Below are 21,217 nucleotides of genomic sequence, written 5' to 3'. Positions count from 1 at the left end.
AAATCAACATTCAGCCGCTCAAAACCAGCCGTGGTGCTGCTGTTCGGAGCCGCACTTGCGGTCTTTGAACAAGGTGGCGGTGTCAAGAATGGTGTTGTTGCTGCTAGACACGAATTCATGAGTCATATGAGTGCAGTTGTGGAATGTGATCTTGCTCCATCCGTAGGCGGTATCCTCAGCGTAGACAGCGTAAGGCTTCAGAGGTGAAACATAGTTGTCCAATCCATCGTAGTGGCCAGGGGCGGCGGTGGTAATGTACCACGGGGCGGTGGGATTGTTAAGACCGGCAGGGTCAACGACATAGTCGTTCAAGGGCTGGTTGCGCTCGTAGAAGTGGGTGTGGGCTTGGATGACGAGATCAACGCTGTATTTAACGAGCAAAGGCTCAAAGACATCCTTGCACTCGGTACAGACGGTAGAGCTGCTGTTCTTGGCACTCACATACCAAGGGCGATGCACAGCTGAAAATACGTCAGTTGTTTATTCGGCCATAATCGCAGCGAAACTACTTACCAGCAATGACCCATGGTGTCTTCTTACGGTCCACACTCTCCAGGTCCTTCTTGAGCCAATCGATTTGCTCGTTAGGATAAGATCCGAATGGCCCAGAGTTCATGCCTTCTGAAGATCCAGGCTCGTCAGGGCCAATAAATCCATTCCCAATATCAGTTTCCGTGTTCAACTGGATGAAGTGGGTCATTCCGTGGTCGAAGGAGTACCAGAAGTTTCCGACGCCACCAGAGATATCGCTAGGCATACGATAATGGTTGCGGAAGCCGGTGAAGTTAGTCTGGCCCATAGGGCAAATGCTGACATTGTAAGCAACACCGTTGTCGGTGGTACCACCATTGTCACCTAGATACATGATGAGACTTGATGGAAATATTTTGCAGGGGCTGAAAGAGTATAGATGCTTACAGTTCGAGTCATGGTTACCAGGTCCAACCATGTAGGGCCGATCGGCAGTCAAGGCAGTCATCTCGTCGTAGTACTGGTTCAGAAGGGACTCATACAGAGCCGGGCCATCACTGACTGTATAGTTGGGAAGGAAGCCTTGGGCCTCTTCCTTCAACCAGTAATCGGCGTAGGCAATGTCACCAGCTACCAGGTGATTCAATTAGTATGATAAACGAGAGGCTAACAATTCTCATAGGTAAAGCTTACGGTGCCAATAGAATTCCCATTCTGACTTCATGGACTGCAGCGATTGAATTGTGTTGTTATCATTGGGACCCAAGGCAGCGTTCCCGCCGTTTGGACCAGTAGTGGTAGTAAGTCCCTCGGGACCCATCAAGCCCAGGTCACCGCCAACTGCGATGGTAAAGGGGGTCTTATCACCAGGAACGCGAGCGGTCTTCATGGTATAGATCTGAGTGGAGTTTCCACACTGCGGTTGATAATAATACATAGTGTTCGGCTCCAGACCAGTGATCTTCACATGGTTGTTGTAGGTGGTCGAAGTGGGATAGGTGACCGAAACGTCCGATGCGGCCCATTGCACAAGAGCATTGGGGTGGCGACCGTAGCGAACATATGGGTGGTCCAGCTTGGAGTAAGTGTTCCAGCTAACAGTCATGCCATGGTCTCCAGAATAGGCCAAATGGGCCTGCATCGGGGCAGAATCGTGAGCACATTTAAACTCAGTGGGGGAAGCAATTGAAGTCGAGGCGCAGGCAGCCATGGCCACCAGCATTGACTTGGTCCATCCACGCTCCATGTTGAAGGTTGCGATAAGAACAATGAGAACAACAATCACAACTTCCCAGCATGAGCTTTTATATCTATTCCAGGTGTTTCATTATGAGTCTGCCTAATCTCGATTATGCCTTCGATTTCCAAGATTGCATGCACCGCTTTGACATTTGTCTTTATCTAGAAGTTTGTACCTGACCATTAAGGTTTAATTACCGAACAAATCTGGAGTCTTTCAAAACTCTCTCCAATGACCGTCGTCTTATTGCAAGTCAAAACACCGAAGCTTTCGGGTAGTCAGCACGTGGGCGCTAAGCATGGTCCCTGATAGCCCCACTGACACCGATTCCGGCTTCACTCGGAGCCAGTCATGCCCACAACGTGATCGATAGCACAGCATGCAGTTAAAAAAATTTTGCTGGCCCAGAACGTTGCTTTGCACCCTGGAAAGTTCGCGCTTGGCTCCACCGTCCACGCCAGACAGCCAGAAACCACGGCATGGGTAATATTCATGAACAATGTAATCCATGGACCCTATAATTAAATAACAGTAGTTAGGAGAGCTCTTGAATGTATTATCAACTAAAGTCGGTCATGAGCTAGGAATAATAATTCGATGAAAAATCAGCGAGAAATTTTCCTTACATGCTGGGTCTAAATAGCCGTTTAACGCGCCTTTGGAAGCGTGGCGTGCTTCTACAGCCTTTAAATCCTCGAACAATAATAAACGAAGAAGATATTCTTGCGTCGAGATTACCAGTCTAAGCATGCAATTCATCTTGAAAAGTCCACTTCTATCATCGCGCAATTTGTCGTGGTAAGGCTGTTCTCTCATTGCCTCCTCGGTGACTACACGTCCAGATGCAGACATATGATTGATGACTTCTCTCGAAGCAAACAAGACGATGAGCTTCATGAGCTTGACGTCTGTCCCGGTGAATTATTTTATGTCTTATCGTTGAATCAACAGATCCGGAGAAACCGAACTTGTCCCCGAATTGTATCGTAGGTATCGTATCAGTACGGTTGTTTTGCGTGCTTACTTTCGAATACTTTTTTTGCAACCTTCTCTCCCGAACATAGAAAGTGAAGCATCATCACGCCTAACTGTACTCATATTACCGTTACTCTCCGAGAGATACTGCCAGCTAAGTCTCCAACGGTTGGTTATTTGCTTCGCGCAATGAGTTTAGGCCTGGAGATGGGGAATTTACTCCCGCATGTGTCCACCGGCAACTGGAAAACTACCCAGATAATCTGCTGGCACGATAATTATGAGGAAATTGTTGAATGGCAGCAGAAGCAAAGGCAGAAAAGTAGGCATGCATAATTGATGTTTCCCCAAGTTACGGGAGTGTTGTTCAGTACTTACTTTCTCGATGTCTGCAGATTCTGTTCTATCATGTCAGGACTCAGTCTGTCTACAATACCATCGAGGACAAGGCGTAGATATTAGACACTTTGCAGCACGAATGGACAATTCGCCTGAGCTTTCTCTGAATCAGCTCAGTTGATACTGAACATTTCTTTTTAAACTTTCACACCGGTTGGCGTATTTGTATAGAGAATCCAATGGCGAGATCCACATTATCCCAGAGATTATCTGCAAGAAGGTTAGAAGACATAGGATCTTTGGTATAGTTAGAGCGGGTCGGGAAGTTTGCTCCACCAGATGACACGAGGCGTCTAATAACACGAAACTTGAGATGCTGTTATGTAGGCCTGTTGTCACAGTCATTGACCGGGAGTCGAGCATAATGCCAACTCAGCCAGAATCGACAAGGGTTCTTTAGAATTGGTGTCTTACCTTGTCATGTCGACAACATCATGGAATACAAACTCTGTACTATATTTTGGCGCGATAGTCAGTAATACAATGAAGGAGCCAACGAGAGCGGCAAAGCTAATCCAGCCTCTGAATAGCGTCAGCGTAAATATTCAGGACTATTGACATCAAATGAAACAGACAGCCATTTGCAGAGAATCTCTAGTTCAGAGATAGCCAGAAGACATTCACTGACCAAGCAGAAACTGCCGGGGCTAACTATATACAACAGAAATGGCTGCCATCGTGCTCTCTGGGAATTCGGGCTTTTGCAATATTGACAGGCGGCAAGTGAGACCAGTTTTAATAAATCTTCAAGCAGCAATAGTGAAAAGCCAGCCTAGATAATTTATCCCAGGGATAGCCGATTATCCTCAATATTTTCTCCGAGGTCAGGGATGTGGAGAAATAATACGCGCCTCCTACGGTCTGAAAGGTCGGGGGGATGGGCAAGAATTGCAGCAAGATACAGTACAGTACACAAGGAGAAGCACCAAATCTTCATCTGCGCGTGAGAATCACTTCTTGCAAATGACAGGGTTAAATCACAAGCCATGTAAAAAAGCAGGGATGCCACTAGCACTGAAGCCAAGGACATACACGTAAGACAACATCCCAAACACGTTGACCATATTCCAACCCACACTTAACAGATTTGAGAATTTTGAATTCATGTTTCATGTGAGTGGCTGGTATTTCTGCGTACTTTGATGGTGCCAATGGCTGGGTCGAGCAATTCGAGACCGAGGTACCGTGTGCCTGGTTGGCAGGAACATTCATATTTTCCGAATTCATCCGCCAGTGACCGAACTTTAACTGCGTGGAGGTCGAGACTTCATAAAAGTGAATGTTTTCACTCGGGTCAAAAAGCAAAAGTAAGCCAACTAAGTCAAGACTACGACATGGATCGCCAACTCCTTGCCGGCCCGAAATGATGATCTCATGAGAGAATTCTATCTATCTTGAGGTCATGCAGAGCATTTCTCATTTGCCCAGCCGCTTTGTGCTAGAATAAATTAGTGCTAAATCCGTGTCAACAATTGTTACATGGCTGCGGAATGCTGCAAAATCAGTGAGGATCAATATAGGGAAGAAACAGCAAGGCACACCCGAACTCAAAACAACACGTAAAACTCATCAATTCTGAGCATTGTAGATTTACATCATCTTGTCAATTATAATGACGGGGATAGTTCTGCTCAGTGCCATTTCCACTTGATTTGTTTGCCCCTGTCTCTCCCAACCCCACGTTTCATGGGATCTGTAACTATCGGGTACTACCAAGGGCTGAAGACTACACTGGTCTTGATTGAAACCAGCAGAGCTAATGCAGGTAGTGCTAGATATCATTAAACCCGGTTGGCTAGCATTACGAGCCCGCTAACGACGGTCCGAAAATGTGCTTGACCAGCCGTCATCTGATCATCATATCAAAAACACTGGACCGTCTCACAAAGTTCCAGGGAAACCGATGAACCCTAACGAGCCAATATTATGTGCTTCGGACATCATTAGAGCGCTAATCAAGAGCCGATGTAAGATAGCCCCTGTATTCCTAACTACCCTTTTAGTCTCGTGTCTGACGGTTCGAACATAGAAAATGGAAGGAATCGGAGCCCGAGCAACTTAGCTGGGACATTGTTCTACACCTGAAGTCCCTGGAATATATCCATGAGTCCAATGACAAACATGAGAATACTGAAGAGCAGCAATCTAATATAGAATATATTATGGCCGCATACCGTGCGGGGATTCTGAGGACTTCAATGCACAGTAACATGATGTCCTATTGGCACGAGGAAGGCTCATTGGAGAAGAGGAGCTTGATCAATTATGGAAAAGATTTGGCCCTAAAGGAATTTTGCTGAAAGCGGTCAGTCAAATGCCATGATCAGCATTTCAATGCTATACCTCATTCTAATGTTGCTTGGCTATAGATTGGTGACACCAAGCCCATTACGTACCTTCAGTATCTTGTCGGTGTTCAACCGCCTATGAAATTTGGCTGGTCATATCATGAGGTGTGTTTCTCAAGAGCAGTTTCTAAATGTTTGCACCTTGAATAACAAACTAATCAAATAGTTGAAAAGATCAAGATTCGGTAACAGGGCCTTGCTGCAACCAATGATGATGAGGATGGAACCAAATTTACATTCACTTTGTTACTGGCCGCTGAAATACCTCTCCTACAGGAAGATGACATCAGAGAAATAGAGCATCTATGCGGATGGTAGCGCCTAGAATTGGACAACCGAGTGTGGTCACGACCGAAAGAAGTATTACAAGACCTACTGTAAAGCTGAGCATGTGTATGTTCTTCAATAACTAGCCAGTACGCCGCTGGGTTGATGTCAGAGCTGTCTTGAGCCCTAGCGTCAAGCCATTGCACGCAAAGCCCTTATCTAGTGTTTGGATTAGACCCATAATCATCATGCTCACTATCTTAGATAACAAGAACGAGTTGTGGTTTACTACTGGCTCGGTGTTTCTGGCCAACTTTACGCCTGGTAATTATAAGGTGGATGATGCGAGACCGCCTCCTATCTATAGGCCCAATGAGGGTTGCCCGAACCTCAACGCCGCCTTCTCGGACTTGGAAGCCAATGCCGGCTAGACTGTGATTAAAGGGGCTACTATTGAGGGTATTCGAGTTTCGTTTTTTCTTAATCTTCGGCTCGGCCGGGTCGAACTGATTGGGACCAAATTGGACACCTTTCGGAATTCCCGAGTGGGGTTTGACGATCACCTGCCCGGCCGGGCCATAACCAGTCCACGATACGAAGTAAAGCAGCGATCTTTTTTTTGAGTTTTCAAGAGCGACTGGGGCTCGAGTGGAATCTGCACCTGATATGGCTAGGCAGTTTTGGGTTCTTGCCCGGCGACAAGTCTCAGTTGATCGACGTGTATCCGAAACCATTCCAACCGCCGTTTGAGATATATATTAGTAATTGCAAAGAAATTTAACCGTTCAGATCTTCCAAAGCGGAATAGGGGCTCTCTGCACAAATACATTTTATTCTCGCAATACTTATCGACTCTCTCAGACCCTTCAACGCGAGTTTATCAAATTACAGTGTAAAAATGGAGTAGACGGAAATAAGTCATCTGGATAAACTTCGGAACATCCCTGAATCTAGAGAGGCAATGGCCACGTCGATCACATCCACAATAAATCACGCCTTTCGTTCTCGGTCTAGAAAACAGGACCGATTTGAATCAAAATTGGGAACAAAAGTTCCGTATGTCAGAGAAATAATACTAACGCTAGTCCGAAATTGAAAGACAAAGACGCTGGACCCCCATGGTGAATTAAAGAACAGAACAACCTTGGAAACCCGGGGCGGTTGGTGGACCGTCCAAACAACCTTGATATGCGGAAACAATGACAAAAACAACTTGGTTATGGATACAGAATATAGACAGTAGAGAATATAAGGAAATAAAAAACAAAACCATAGCTAGGCGCTGTCAAAGTATTAGGATTAAATCACGCTGATATGGATGCGCCCGGGGGCTAAACAAATGACAAAGAAGTGCAATATTGGGATTGCTGATCGGTCGAGGAAAGAAAGCCAGATCTTGCTGGATGGTGACTCGCAGAGTTGTGCTTTTTTGTGTGGACCTGCCAAGTGCAGCTTTATTGTTGGATGTAGCCTGCGTAGTTGAAAGATGGGTTACCGAATTTGCTCCGAAGGGATTCGATGGTTTGCGGGTTCTGTTGCATGTGGTCCTGGGCCGCGGTTCCTGACTCGGACGGGGCGAAGGTAGAGGGCAGGCTTAGTGTTGAAGCATTGTTGGCTTGGGTGTATGGGATGGAGGAGGCGCCGTAGGAGTAAGGTCGGTATTCCTGGGATGCGGAGACGGGGATGCTTTGCAGGGTAGACATCGGCCGTCCGTGTGGGGGAATATGCGTGTTCAATCCCAATCCGCTATAGTCCTTTTGTGTCGACATGGCTAGCTGTGACTGGTAGCTTTGAGGTTGTGTGCCTGCATGGGTTCGATCTGTTAGGACTTGCTGTGGGAGAGGTATGGGCGAAAGAACAAACCTAGGTTGTTCATGTCGTAGGGCATCTGTGCTCCCTGTGAATCTGTTGGTGACACTGAACCTTCGAATGGCTGGTGCTGGTCATATGTCGACATCATTCTGCCGTGATGTTGAGGAACTCCATACGGTTGCTGTCCGTAAGGGAGACCGGGCTGACCGGGAGCGCCATATCGAGTGGGGGGTTGCATTCCGTGGTGGTAGGACGGAGGTTGTGTAGATGGCTCCGACATGCTGCTCGATCTAGTGATGGAATAGTCGCTGCGGATGGTTCTGTGCAGATCGGACATGGATGCAGACGCAGAAGGTCGGCCATACATCATATTTTGCGACGGGAGTCCGTCATTCCGTCCCTGTCCAGCAGAGGACATGTATGTTCCTGCGGTCGATGCTGAGCTGAGAGGCGAGACAAGATAGTCATCTTCAGTCGGGCGCTGAGCAAAGTCGGTGCGAAGCCCCCTCAAGGCTGCGAAATCTGGATTCGGCGCCCCATAGTCTTGAGGGGATGCAATGGGTGTCTGGCCCATGGACCTCTGCTCAAATGGTGTCCTCAACACTTTCGTCGTGTCGAAATCATCGGGAAGCGCCCTTGACTTTAGCATTCTCTCGCGATCGTTTGTAGTCAGACGCTTCAATTTCGCCCGTCTGCAAGTCTGTGTTAGAAAAGAAAGGATGATCCTATTCATGGTGACTGTCAAGGCCTACCTGTTCTGGAACCACACTTGCACTTGTCGTGGCGTCAACCCAGGGATTTCCCTAGACAAACGCTCTCGATGAGCAGCGTCTGGATGAGCCTGGCGAGTGAATTCGCTCATCAAGAAACGTGTCTGGTTATGTGTCAAACTGAAGAGCAAGTCAGCACTGGCGTTCAGTTGAACGAAGAAGTCGTGAAGTCCTACCGGAATCGCTTCATCTTCTTCTTCTCCAGCGACGGCGACGTTTGGCTATCATCGGGACCGACCGTTCCTTCTCTCTCATCCGTCGGACTAACAGTAGATTCGTTGTCGTTGTCATGGCCATCCTTTTCGTTAACGCTCATCAAAGCATCTGTCGAATCTCCAAAGTGACCGGCACCGACGCGCGGCCTTGCTATCGCGAAGTTCGCCCCGTTACCACCAGGGATTTCCAGCTTCACCCGGGGCAGCATTTCGTCTCTCGCCATGTCAGGCCGCTCATGGGAGATCTCTCCCCCAGAATAAGGCCTAGACGCAGCCGTGCTCACAGGGACCGGAGGAGTCAAGGCATTCTCAGCCTTAAAACCAGCGCGCTGCATGTTTGATGGTAATCCGATAGAAGCACCAGGCTCTCTTTCCCTCGACAGTGACAGTAGCGGTGAGATTGTTCTCGGTGCTGAAGAAAAGCGGTCTCCGTGACGAGCAACGGCTGACAGATGAGAGAGGCCTGCAGATAGAGGCGACGAGACGGGCGAAGACAACGAAGGCACCCAGAGACAAGGGCCACCGATTGACATGGTAAATCTCAAGCCTCGCGGGGGTGCAGAGTTGAGGATACCTGAAGATCCGAGTCCTTAGTTCAACAGATATGAGTCTAACTTGACGGAGGCTCAAACGCACACCGAACCCACAACACCGATGACACGAAACGAGAAGGGAAAAATCAAAGAAGGGACAAAAGAACTAAGAGCGCCGTCTTCCCCGAGATGAGACAAGACGAGGGGTGGGTCTGATCGAAGTGCCGGGGGGCGCTTGCGCAACAGGTTCAGGGTTTCTTCAATTAAACGGAGTAAAGGGTGAAGCCAAATCAAACGTGCAGGCCTCGGTATAGAGAAAAGGGAGGGGTTGTGTATTTCAGTAGGCGCCGGGAGATTTATGATGTCTGGGAAATGTGTTTCCGCCACTGGACCACTGGACCACGACTAGAACGAAGATACGTCCAACGGAAGATCTCAGATCGCTCTTGTCCAGCCCTTTGAAGATCTTTACGCAGCTCGGTAGTAGCACTGAGCATCCACTGGGTACCTGTTAAAAGCCGGTAAAATGGGTAACGGGGGTGACTCGGAGACTGGTAACGAGTTTGAAGGTGACTGGGTTCAACTCGGTCAGCCAGGATCGGCCGGAGATCTCCTTATGACGACCCAAGCGATGTGTGGAAATAAACGGGTTAGGATATTAAAACGGACACCCGCAATTGCCCCCAGGGTCCACCGTCTACTGTACCACCGCAGGAGGACCAACGTCTTGATCCACCGGATTACTTAGCTTTTGGCTAGCACTGTCCGAGGAATGATATACACGCTTAGTTGCACGGCGATCTCTGCAACGGTCAAAACGGCCAAAGTCAAAAGCGAGTACACTGGGACAACACTCGGGCCAAGCCTTATGACAATGATTTTTTTTTTCAACTTTTGTAACGCTGCCAAAAGGGTGGGCCGCAGTCAGGAGAGGGGGCAAAGGAATATGCGTAAGAGATGAGAGAACAGGTTAAACCACAGCATTGGGACTCGGCAATGATCAGCAAAAAGACCACGATCCATAACCGATGCCCCATGCGGGAGCCTCCATAGATGTAACCCCGGGTTCTAAAACGCAAGTTACAAGGCAAGTATCAGAACACCGAGATCGCTCGGAAAGATTTGTAGCCTCAGATCTCGATGGCTCCCCCCCCCCCCCCCCAATCGGTTCAAGACCGAGTGCTGTCCTCTTCTGCTGGAAAAGATCGTGGAAATAATTCACGGCACGAGCAAGAAACTGCACTAAAACCTATTCGAGTACAAGCTTGGAAGGTACACGACAGCCTTGGAATGATTTATTTCCCCGTGCACAGAGCACCTGGCTCTTTCACAGAGGTATGACCACGCCCAGTTGCAGAGGGAAACAAGCCCACCACACCCACAACGGGTCTGTGGCGAATCGCGGTTCTGCCCGAGCTGAGAAAAGAGCCAAGTGGGAACGGACTAAGGACTAGAATCCTCAGACCAGGATCCAGACAAGCTCTGGAATACATTTACTTGGGTCCCTACTAGACGGCTAGGTGCCACCGGGCCCAGTATGTATCAGAGCTCCACCGGACTCCAGCAAGGCATATGGGATAAAGCTGAAGATGTAGACTCTGTTAAGTAGAACAAATCCCGACGTGCACCTAGTGGCTGATCTGTATGGTCCGTGAGATGAGCGTGGCTACAGGCGAGATGACTAGAATGCTAAAAATCGGGCTTGGGCCACCGAGTAGGAAAGGCCATGAGACCCTTGCTTTGCTCACCGGTTCACTAGCTGTTTTATTTTTCATTTTACTTTTATTTTCCTTTAATCTATTTTCTTTATTTTCCTATTGACCATGTGGGAGACCGGATGAGCTAGTGGCGCGCTGGCTCCATTGGCGGTCGGTCTAAGGCTGCCGGGCCTTAGAAGCCATTGATGGGCTGGGAACAGCCACTCAGCGGGCTGCCCGCCACACTTCTACACGAATAGAGGGCCTCAGAGGGTTGCGAGAGTGGATGGATCCGGAGTGGAGTCTTGTACCAATGGAGTGGTTAGAGGCGAGAAGAAATCTGAAATCTGACAAGAAAAAATGATAACAACCCCGCGATTATCCATGGACAAGCTGTCCAGAAGGGAATACAGAAAAGCCTATTGGTCTTTGCTAGGCCCTGAAACCCAGACGGGGGCTTCGGCTACGCGGTTCCAGCAGGAACGATGTGGGAATTCCCGACTCCTGGTTCAGCACGGAGAATTGCCTCCGCCACAGCCGTCAGTCATTTTGTATACTTTCTTTGAGTTTCATTTTTTCCCCTCTCCTGCAGGTAACATCGTTTGTTATTATTTTATTATATTATTATTTTAATATTTTATCTCTTAACTAATTGACGTACAGGTATCTGCAAATGCCGTACGGCGGTCTCTGCGCATACGCTAAGAGCTCGGGGTCAACCGTGGCTCAGCCGCCGTGTCAGGGCTCTCCACCGAGAGGAGAGGAGCTCCTGGGCCAATCTCCACATCAGCCATGAAACGTTCTAGGTCACAGCTGGGAATGAAGGAAATTACCCAGTGGCTTCCCGGAGCTTGTGATCTATGAACTTGACTCGTAATTGAATAAGAAAATTAGAGTACCAAGTAAACGGTGGGCCGTGTCCTCGACTCTTCCAGGCTCTGGTTAATTTAATTCCCGTGAGGGATGACAATGTCAGAGATAAAAATCGAAAGACCCAGATAACAAACTGGGAAGCTTGAAAATCCGGTAGAACACACAAATTAGGTAGCTAACGGCCCATCGGGCTTTGCATGAACCCGAGTTAGTGGAATCTAAGCCGATCGGGGCACTGGTCGATACTCTCATGATCATGATCCTCTATTTTCCTATTTTCTTTTTCTTCCCGAAGTTTCATGCAGCAATAGTCAGTAGTCGGTGGAGCAAATTACGCAGGACTACGTTGGTAAGGCGCAGTTCCTGATCGGAACGTGGAGACAAGGCCCGTTTTTATTTTGCCATCGTACGGCTTTCGGAGGGGAGAAAACTCGGGGCCGTTAGAAACGATCCCGAATCACATCGCGCAGAGCATACTGCTACGGCCGAAGCCCTTCGCTGATCGTCTCCTAGCCTGTTTAGCGTTGCACGCGTCCGATCATCTTTTGCCCGGTGCCTCCGGGGGCGGAAAGTCTGTCTCGATCGGATTTTCCCGTGTTGGATCCCCTATGGAGTCGACTACTGTTTGAGGTTGTTCTGGATGCCTTCTACAAACATGCCTCGGTTAGACTTCAGCCCGTCCCGTGAAAGCTATCTGTCAACCATGTGTAGAAGAGAGCACATTCTGGAACGACCGTGGGGGGAGGGAGACAAGATCGATCGTGGGATCACTGTGCGCAACTTTAATTCCGGCGTTTTACGCAGGTGCCAAGCACCAGTCACGGTCTCTCTGCTCATTTCCTCCAGATGCCCGTCGTCATCGTGCTGCGAGTGGAAGAATCGAGGGGGTTGGGATGACGCAAGCCGATCGCTTGGCCCAGGCGCCCCTCCTGGATCGTGCACGCCGGTTCATTGGGCCCGAATGGCCATCGTGTGCCCTGCAGATCCAAGAAACTGCACAGTTCAGCAGTAAACTGCTGCTATGACGGACTCTTACCTACAAGGGTATATGGGCGCCTGCAAACGCTTTGTTCAAGCCACATTCCATGGTCATCCCATTGTTGGGAGCGGGTCAAATATCCCTGAAACTCGGTCTGACAGCGACGGCCGTGTTGTTTCCACGGATCGCACGATACTCCCGGTTTGAGAGTCTGTGATTGGGAAATATGGGGGGGGGGGGGAGAAAGTCTTTCTTCCTCTCGATCTATTGAATTGAGAAACGTTATACAGTAGTTCCAACACACACCTGGCCAGTGCTCAGATCGATACGGAAAGGAAAAGTCTCCTTCCGCGTCCTGTATAGCGTCGACCTTGTGCTCCACATGTGGAGTTTGCAACTGTCCGACTCTGGGCGTTCCCTGGTGACGCCTTTCTGCGATCAGTGCGTCGCGCTTCGAGAACAATCTCTCCTGCGAACGCCCGCATGGTCCGATACCACGCGGAATTCCGCTAAGCGTCGATGTCTTGTATAGCTGCAAGGTACAGGGGGCAAACTGTGTCCACCCTGATTCACGCTAAACTGACTAACAAGCTCACTAAACTTCACTAAATTCCTCCTCGTACACCTAGTCCTAATCCTCCGACACCGATGCCTCAACTAACCCCTCTTAGCCTCGGTGCACGAGAAAAGTGAAACATGGCTGCGACGGTTCGCCCGCCCTGCAATCTAGCCATTGCTTCCCGGATTTACGCTCGGATATTCCAGGGGAAATCTCCCGCTGGCACTAGGCATAATTATTAAAAAAATAAATAAAACAAAAACTATTTTTTAGGAAAATTAATCCCCAAACAATGGCTTTTGTTGACATTTCATGCAGGAACAGCTCTCAAAATCAATAAAGTTGCCGAACCGTCAGGAAAGAAGAAAAAAAAAAAAAACACTATGTATCCCCCTTTCTCCACGTCGGTAGCTAATCCAGCATGTAAAAATCCAAAGTCCCACTCCTATCCCATCACTTCGGTTTTAAAGATTGTGCTCCTTCTCCATCGGGTGACAAGTCTGACTCTAGTCTCTAAAGGGGCTCCTTCACTGCCTCGCTAAGCCCCAGATCAAAGACACTGGGGGTAAGAAATACTACCATGGTCTCAGGGTGAGTGTGTTCGTGCCTGATCGACATGAAGCAAACTTCCATAGTCTGCTTCGGTGGGCCTTCAAACCTAACATGCCTTTGAAAATCACTAGCAATATAGGAAGGAGATAACTTTGGGTTCCTCATTCTGGATACATTGTAGCCATACGTGAATGCGTCATGCGAAACAGACGAGTTTGGGTTGAAGCAGCTGGAACACAAACCGCCGGAAAGATCATCCAGATCAAGATCGTATCGCCATCTTGATGTCTGATGTTCGATGCCACTAGGAACACTGCCCGCAAGCGAACCGGTCCCTTGGATTGTGGCTTGGCTGATGGAAAAAAGCTACCAAGGTTCTCGGATTCTTCGGGCTTTGTACTCGATGGTATTGGATTTTCATTCGCTTCTAGCTCGATAAATACAGGATGTGCTACCAGATCGAGTCTGCTAGGTTGAACAGGGCTGGGGCGCATGCGCCCTAGAGAGAATTAAAGGCTGATCTATGAGGTGCCGTGCCCGCGAAACGATACCCATTGCGGGTATTGCTCCGCAGTCCCGACGAAAGGGGTCAAAGCCATAAGCATCCTGCCATAAACTTTGGCCCTGCGCCATGCCGTCAGGTTGCCGACTCTTCTTTGGTATTATCTCCGGTCTCCACGCTAGACTCAACGGCGGGGCCTTGTTCGCTTGTCGGTTTCTCGGCAGGGGTGCTTTCTTGCTGCTGGGTATCGTCGGTGACGTTCGTGCTCTCAATAGGGGGTTGGGTATCTTGTGCTGCTTCTTCTTCTTCGCCACTTTCTTTGCCCTCTGCAGAGAGGCTGTCTTGGGGGTCCTCGTTTCCGTCTGGTTGGGGAGTCTCCCCAGCCGGCGCTGGGGCTTCAAAGAGGATGTTCAAATTATTGCCATCATCAATCTTGTCGAATACGGCCATCTTCGTCTTCGCGGACAACCGGAGGATACGCCAGAGTTTACTGGATTTGGCGCTGAGCGCGGCTTCCTTGTCGTCTGCGGTCTGTGCCATGTCGATGTCCATTTCGTCATCCAGGATACCCCCCTGCAATGACTTCGAATCGGGGACAGCGAATCGGTCTGCTTCCTTGAGCCGCTCGATGTTGGCCAATGCTTCGCTGTCGGATAAGAATTTGAAATCCAGCGCTCCCATTGGTGAGGCACGGATGCGTTTGTTGGCATAGGCTTTGACGGCTTGATCGCGTGCAGCCACGTAGTCAGGCACAGAAATGGCTGGCTTCTCGATTGGTGGACAGCCCTCGGCCTTCCACCGCACCCAGTTTTTGTCTCTTGACAAAACGGTGTCGACCATGCGATAGTAAAACATCCCCCCGGGTCCATCTCGCAGATAGCCTTCGATGCGTCTCCTGATATTCGATGCCCATTTCGCATCATCTTCACTCAGGACAAATCCGTAGAGCACAGACTTATTCGTCAAGTCAGCCTGGTGTTTCTTGGCTTGTGGCGTAAGTGATAACAAGAAGTCCAGAAGAATGAGAGCCTGGACCAAGATATGTCTGCGGAAAGCCGTATCACTGACTTCAAGATCAAAGAGATCGCGACTGGTAAGATATTTCGGGTTGAAGTTGCTGCTGATTTCGGGCCCATCGGCTACGCGCTTCCGCTTATGGGATTTGCGCGCTTCTTCGGACGACCGTCCGCCACCTTGACTGTCGAGTTCGGTGTTGATGTTTTTGAAAGCGGATAACGTTGCCTCAAGGCCGGCCTTGAATGATGCCAAACGGTCCGGCTCGAACAGCTTGCTGGGCGCTGAGAAGTAGATCTGTAGACTCCAGAAAATAGGATATAGAGCATCAAGATCGACTGGTTCCTTTGGTTCCCGGTCTTTCTGCTTCTTGTCCGTAGAAAGAAGGACCTTTGGGACATGTGACTTTTCATCGGCTCCCATGCCACGACTATCAGCTCGACTACTGCTATCCGCCTGGCTTTCTGTCGGTGTTGAGTCGCCATCTGTCATTGTGATATCCTCTTCTGGGACAACGTGTATGGGCTTAACAATGTCATCGTATGTGGTAACGTTCTCGGTGTGGAATTCGCCGCGAAGATTGACTGAACTCTTGTCTCCAAGCGGGAAGCTTTGGAAAAGGAAGATGAAGACTCGTCCGCAAAATACGGTATCCTCAGCACGGGAAAGCCGGCGAAGCAGCTCATTGCATGATCTGAGGATGACAAGGCTTTTCTGTTTGAAATGTTTCTTTTATGGAATCAGTCAATGGAGTGCGCCGTAGACCCGTGAAAGTGCGTTGCGAACCTTGATATTCCGGTCCCGGCGAGATTCCAAGTAGTCAAACACTTTGCGGCAGGCATCGATAGTTTGTCTGTCGAGTAGCTCTTCAATAAGCCAGAAAATTAAACCGGGTTCGCATTGTTCTAATGATCGTTAGAAGACATCGTAATGTGGCTTCGGCGCGCGACGAACCGTTATCGGAGAAAATGGAAACAATGTCAAGAAGGTTCCAAATGTGGATGAAAGCAGGGTCTTCGATGGAGGTAGAGTTCTGGATAGTCATGAATTGTTAGCGATCATCCCCAATCGTCATAGCCAAGGTAAGCTTGAAGGTAAGCGCGTCGTACCACGAGAGGGTAGAACTTCTGGCGGAAAGCGATCTCAACTGAAGCATACTGTGTCTGCTGGCCCAGCTGCTTCACAGCCCCTTGTTCATGTTCCGGGACCTCCCAAATCCGATCGCCGAGGAGCCCTTCGGTCAATGGGGGTTCGATCTGCGCAGGCTTGACCTGCGTCGCGCGGTCCAAGAGACCATCGATCAGGCCCTTGTAAACCCGAACCGCCTCGATATCCGCGCTTGCCATCTTCGACCAGTGTGAGGCTGGAGTGACAGCTGTGGGCGCGACGAAAGAGAGACGTCGGGCGGAGTGAAGGTTTGCGGCTCGGCGGAGAGAGAGCCAAGACTTTCTGAAAAAGCTCCCCCCAGCTTCGGCTTCGATGTTCGATTGCGACGTTACCCTTCCGATCCACCCCCTCACTCCTCATCTATCCGGATAAGGGACAATCGACTGCGGCGATGGCGCAGAGTTTGGAGTCCAGGCCAACGGTCGTGGATTTCCGCGAGGATAGCCCGTGGGTGAAGCTGGCCAAGGCGCACTGGTTGGACACCAAGGTGCGCAAGGTCAAACCAGATGTGATCAAGAAGCAATTGTGGGATCCGCTGGAAGTTGAGGGCTTCACAAGTCGCTCGCTCTTGATCTTGGAGAATTTGAATGTTCTGGAGAAGTCAGTTGCCCGCACTCGATGAATCTTATCCCCGCAGGGCTGACGCGATCGCAGATATCTCTGGCCGACATACACCGAGGATGCTTCCAATCACCATATCCATCTGATCGCCCTGATTGTCGGCGTCAAGTATCGCGAGCACTTGCCGATATGGAGTAAGTGAATGCGAGAGGTGAAGTTAAGACAGTGGAATAGCAACGACTGACGTTACGCAGACATTTTCTCCGACCGCGGCGATGATTTCTCGAGCCTGTTCCACCGTATCCTTTCGATGAGCATCGATCCTTCATTGGCGACCCAGTCGCGAATGTCCATCATTTCATTCATCATCGGTGCCTTCCAATCGCTCGAGAACGTCCTGATTCGCCAGCAATGCGCCCCTCTTGTCTCTATTTCCATTTGGCACAACCTAGTCAGCGACGAAGCCAGAGAACGCGTCATTGCAAAGTCACCGACTTTGAAGAAGGCATGGAGGGCTGCCGGCAAGCGATACGATGCTGGAGATGAACCCGCCAAGGCGAAATTGCGCTTTGAACGGTCTTGGCTCTATACGATGCTGCTGGACTTCCTGCAGAAGTTGAATGGCGCGGAGAAGGATCAAAAGGAGAACTTGTTCTACTGCGAACGATTCCTAGAGCTTATGGTGGATCTCTTGAGTCAACTCCCAACCCGTCGTTACGTCAACACACTTCTGAAGGACCTCAATCTACTCCCCATCATTCGTCTTTCGCAAATATATCGTTCGCCTGACAATGCGCTCTTCCGGGACTTGTACAGCCTCCTCAAGCACTTCATGGATTTCGCCATCGATGACTATTCTGGAGAGGCACTCTCGCCCCAGGCCGTCTACGATTTGCACAACCAGGAGCTGGCCCGTTTACAAAGAACGGCCATGAAGTCTTTCAAGGACAAGCTCATGATTCTTGCCCTGTCGAACCTAGGTTCAATTGAGCAGCGCTCAGAGCTGGAGAGCCAGCTCTCGTCTTTGGACGAGTCGGAACTTCAAACACTATGCTCCGAACTGGGATTCCGCACAAATTATCCCAAGTCGTCAAATGTCAAGCCAAACCGTCAATTCTGGATGGAAGTCCTTTTGACCTTCTACGAGCGCAGGCTCTCTTTCCAGGATACTGCTGCCAAGTTGAACATTGTTCCTACTGAAGACAGTCTCTACGACTCCGCTTTGATGCGGAATGAGACTTATGATGGCTCAAGACCTCTTGCAATTCCCAAGCTCAACCTTCAGTACTTGAGTATCGGCGACTTCTTGTGGCGTTCATTTTTGCTTTATCGATCCGAGGCTTTCTTCCAGATTCGCAAGGATATGGAGTCGCTTGTCAAGCGCATGCAGCCTCGCGCGAACCGTGATGGCAGTCTGACCTTCGACGGATTCTCTCGCATGGCGATCCCTATCACCAAGCCCGCCATCATCGAAGTTGCGCCGGCCAAGGTTGGTTCCCCCAACCCGGCTTTTATTCGTGCCGAAATTGCTATTGAAGTCGGAAGACTTGCAGACCACATCCGGAAGGAGTGGGACTCTCTTCGCCCTGATGATGTTGTTTACCTCTTGGCTGTTCAGTCATCCGCGCCTGCACAGTTGGGTGGTAATGATCAGAATGCAGAGGGCCCCCGCATGACCTATCTTCGCACCGCGGAGATCGTTCAAGTTTTGGATGAGCAAGGTCGCCCGCTGCGGCAGCAAGCTGCTGGTCAAGCGAATGGCCATGCTGGACGTCCGCGAGTCCGAAAACTAATTGTCAACATGGATGCATCCGCATTCAAGGCGGATAAGGACCGTCAAGCACATGGCAAGCCAGACATTTACCCCCTGATTAATGTCGTGGCTCGGAGAAAGGGCAGAGAGAACAACTTCAAGTCAATTCTTCAAACGATGCAGAAACTCATTGTATCAGATATGACTCTTCCGTCTTGGCTTCAGGATATTTTCCTTGGATACGGAGACCCATCAGGTGCTCAGTATACTCAGTTGCCTAACAAACTCAAGTCTATTGATTTCCGGGATACTATACTGGACTGGTCTCACTTAGTAGAGAGCTTCCCCGGCAAGACCATCGAGCCTTCAGGGTCGGAGTCTGCTAGCTTCGGGCCTCCTTACGTTCTGGAATCAGTCGAGGGTGAACCTGCCGAGGCTTCCGCTGCTCCTGCGAAGAAGCGCAGGCGTGGCCAGGCCGAGGCACCAGAGCAAGCTTCCAGCACAATGCGTGTTTCAACATACAAGCCGCCCAACCCTGGCCCTTACCCTGTTGATGCACCCAGGCTTAACACAGTTCGCTTTACTCCTTCCCAGGTTGAGGCAATTGTGTCCGGTACCCAGCCTGGTTTATCCGTCATTGTGGGCCCTCCTGGTACGGGCAAGACTGACGTGGCGACACAAATTATTAACAACATTTATCACAACTTCCCCAATGAGCGCACTTTGCTCATTGCTCACAGCAATCAAGCGCTCAATCAACTCTTTCAGAAGATTATTGCTCTAGACATCGATCCACGTCATTTGTTGCGCTTGGGTCACGGCGAGGAAGAATTGGACACTGACTCCAACTACAGCAAGTATGGTCGTGTTGAGTCCTTCCTTGAAAACCGTCACCACTATCTATCAGAAGTGATGCGGTTGGCAGCATCCATCAGTGCGGAGGGAGCGCACGGTAATTCTTGCGAGACAGCGGGTTACTTCAACACGGTGTATGTGCAGCCGGCATGGGCCAAGTTCTGGGACGAAGCGCAGGCGGAGGGAGCCTCCAATGAGGATATCATTGCATCATTCCCCTTCCACTCGTACTTTTCTAACGCTCCCCAGCCATTGTTCGATGCTGGCGCTTCAAAAGAGACTATTCTGGACATCGCTTCAGGCTGTGAGAGACACATTGACCGAATCTTCTCCGAGCTTGAAGATATCCGACCATTCGAGATCTTGCGTCAACCTCGAGACAAGGCCAATTATCTTCTTATCAAGGAGGCCCGCGTGATTGCAATGACATCCACACACGCGTCCATGCGTCGTCAGGAAATTGCGGACCTTGGCTTCCACTACGACAATGTAGTCATGGAAGAAGCCGCTCAAATTACCGAGATCGAGAGCTTCATTCCCACCGCTCTTCAAACCATGAAGAACGGCGAGCTCCCTCTTAAGCGTGTCGTCCTCTGTGGTGATCACTTCCAAAACTCTCCCATTATCCAAAATCACGCATTCCGCCAGTACGCCCATTTCGACCAAAGTCTGTTCCTTCGTCTGGCACGGCTGGGTGTTCCCGTGATCACTCTAGACAAGCAAGGCCGATCCCGTCCAAGCATTGCCGAGCTCTTCCGCTGGCGGTATCCGGCACTGGGAGATCTCCCATCCGTCGAGACCAACGAGGAGTTTAAACGCGCCAATGCCGGCTTCAATTTCGACTACCAGTTCATCAACGTTCCCGACTATCAGGGAACCGGCGAGCAGGAGCCAACACCTCATTTCATTCAGAATCTGGGTGAGGCCGAATACGCAGTGGCACTGTACCAGTATATGCGCCTGCTTGGCTACCCAGCTTCCAAGATCACCATTCTAGCCACATATGCCGGACAAACAGCCCTGATTCGGGATGTGTTGACCCATCGCTGCGCGAAGAACAACCTGTTCGGAATGCCCAAGATCGTGACCACCGTCGACAGATACCAAGGAGAGCAAAATGACTGTAAGTCTCCCCTCGAACCCACCCACCTTTGACTTCATGCTAACCATTTCAGACGTTATCCTCTCTTTGACCCGCACCCGCACAGTCGGCTACCTTCGCGACGTCCGCCGCCTTACAGTCGCCCTGTCTCGTGCCCGACTTGGCTTGTACATCCTCGGCCGCCGCGAAGTCTTCGAATCTTGCTATGAGCTCAAGCCCGCTTTCGACCTTCTGCTTCAGCGCCCGGATAAGCTGACGCTTGCTCCTGGCGAGATGTTCCCCGCCACCCGAGCGCTGGACGCTGACGTCGAAGGTACCCCCATGGAAGGCGTTGAGCATCTTGGTCAATATGTATTTGAGATGACTCAGGCTAAGGTTAAGGCTCTAGGTGATGGTGAGATGGTTGTTGATGATACGGGCCCTGTTGATGAGGATGGCTTGTTAGATGAGGATGAGGCTATGCTGGGCGATGAGGATGAGGATGAGGATATTGTATAATCAGGGGTTTCTTTGTCTACTCGTGCAGATGATTTAGAAGCGGGCGTAATCCCGTGTGGATGATATTGCAATTTT

The 21,217-nt window shown here is 49.9% G+C and overlaps 5 protein-coding genes across 5 annotated transcripts; 2 read left to right on the top strand and 3 right to left on the bottom strand.

Annotated features, from left to right (window-relative positions):
• Nucleotides 1–18: 18 nt before the first annotated feature.
• On the bottom strand, nt 19–1,717 carry N7443_005648 (purple acid phosphatase family protein; the record flags this gene model as incomplete). Its single annotated transcript, XM_056885704.1, has 4 exons — nt 19–461; nt 514–855; nt 919–1,101; nt 1,165–1,717. 4 exons carry the CDS (start codon nt 1,715–1,717, stop codon nt 19–21), a joined length of 1,521 nt encoding a protein of 506 aa, XP_056741152.1.
• A 4,231-nt stretch (nt 1,718–5,948) lies between these two features.
• Nucleotides 5,949–6,131, top strand: N7443_005647 (uncharacterized protein; the record flags this gene model as incomplete). Its single annotated transcript, XM_056885703.1, has 1 exon — nt 5,949–6,131. One exon carries the CDS (start codon nt 5,949–5,951, stop codon nt 6,129–6,131), a length of 183 nt encoding a protein of 60 aa, XP_056741151.1.
• A 1,023-nt stretch (nt 6,132–7,154) lies between these two features.
• N7443_005646 (homeobox domain-containing protein) lies at nt 7,155–9,030 on the bottom strand (the record flags this gene model as incomplete). The annotated part of the gene is made up of 4 exons (XM_056885702.1): nt 7,155–7,504; nt 7,564–8,204; nt 8,265–8,402; nt 8,459–9,030. The coding sequence occupies 4 exons, from the start codon at nt 9,028–9,030 to the stop codon at nt 7,155–7,157; spliced, it is 1,701 nt and encodes a 566-aa protein (XP_056741150.1).
• Nucleotides 9,031–14,327: 5,297 nt separating this feature from the next.
• N7443_005645 (THO complex subunit THO1/HPR1) lies at nt 14,328–16,552 on the bottom strand (the record flags this gene model as incomplete). Its single annotated transcript, XM_056885701.1, has 4 exons — nt 14,328–15,935; nt 15,993–16,111; nt 16,161–16,239; nt 16,316–16,552. The coding sequence occupies 4 exons, from the start codon at nt 16,550–16,552 to the stop codon at nt 14,328–14,330; spliced, it is 2,043 nt and encodes a 680-aa protein (XP_056741149.1).
• A 212-nt stretch (nt 16,553–16,764) lies between these two features.
• Nucleotides 16,765–21,142, top strand: N7443_005644 (uncharacterized protein; the record flags this gene model as incomplete). Its single annotated transcript, XM_056885700.1, has 4 exons — nt 16,765–16,973; nt 17,028–17,128; nt 17,189–20,665; nt 20,718–21,142. The coding sequence occupies 4 exons, from the start codon at nt 16,765–16,767 to the stop codon at nt 21,140–21,142; spliced, it is 4,212 nt and encodes a 1,403-aa protein (XP_056741148.1).
• Between the last annotated feature and the right edge of the window lie 75 nt (nt 21,143–21,217).

Source organism: Penicillium atrosanguineum (genome assembly GCF_028827265.1).
Source record: "Penicillium atrosanguineum strain IBT 20685 chromosome Unknown utg000004l_segment0_segment0, whole genome shotgun sequence".
NCBI classification, from domain to species: Eukaryota; Fungi; Ascomycota; class Eurotiomycetes; order Eurotiales; family Aspergillaceae; genus Penicillium; species Penicillium atrosanguineum.
The sequence above is the reverse complement of the archived record's forward strand: the minus strand, read 5'-3'. Positions and strand labels throughout refer to the sequence as shown.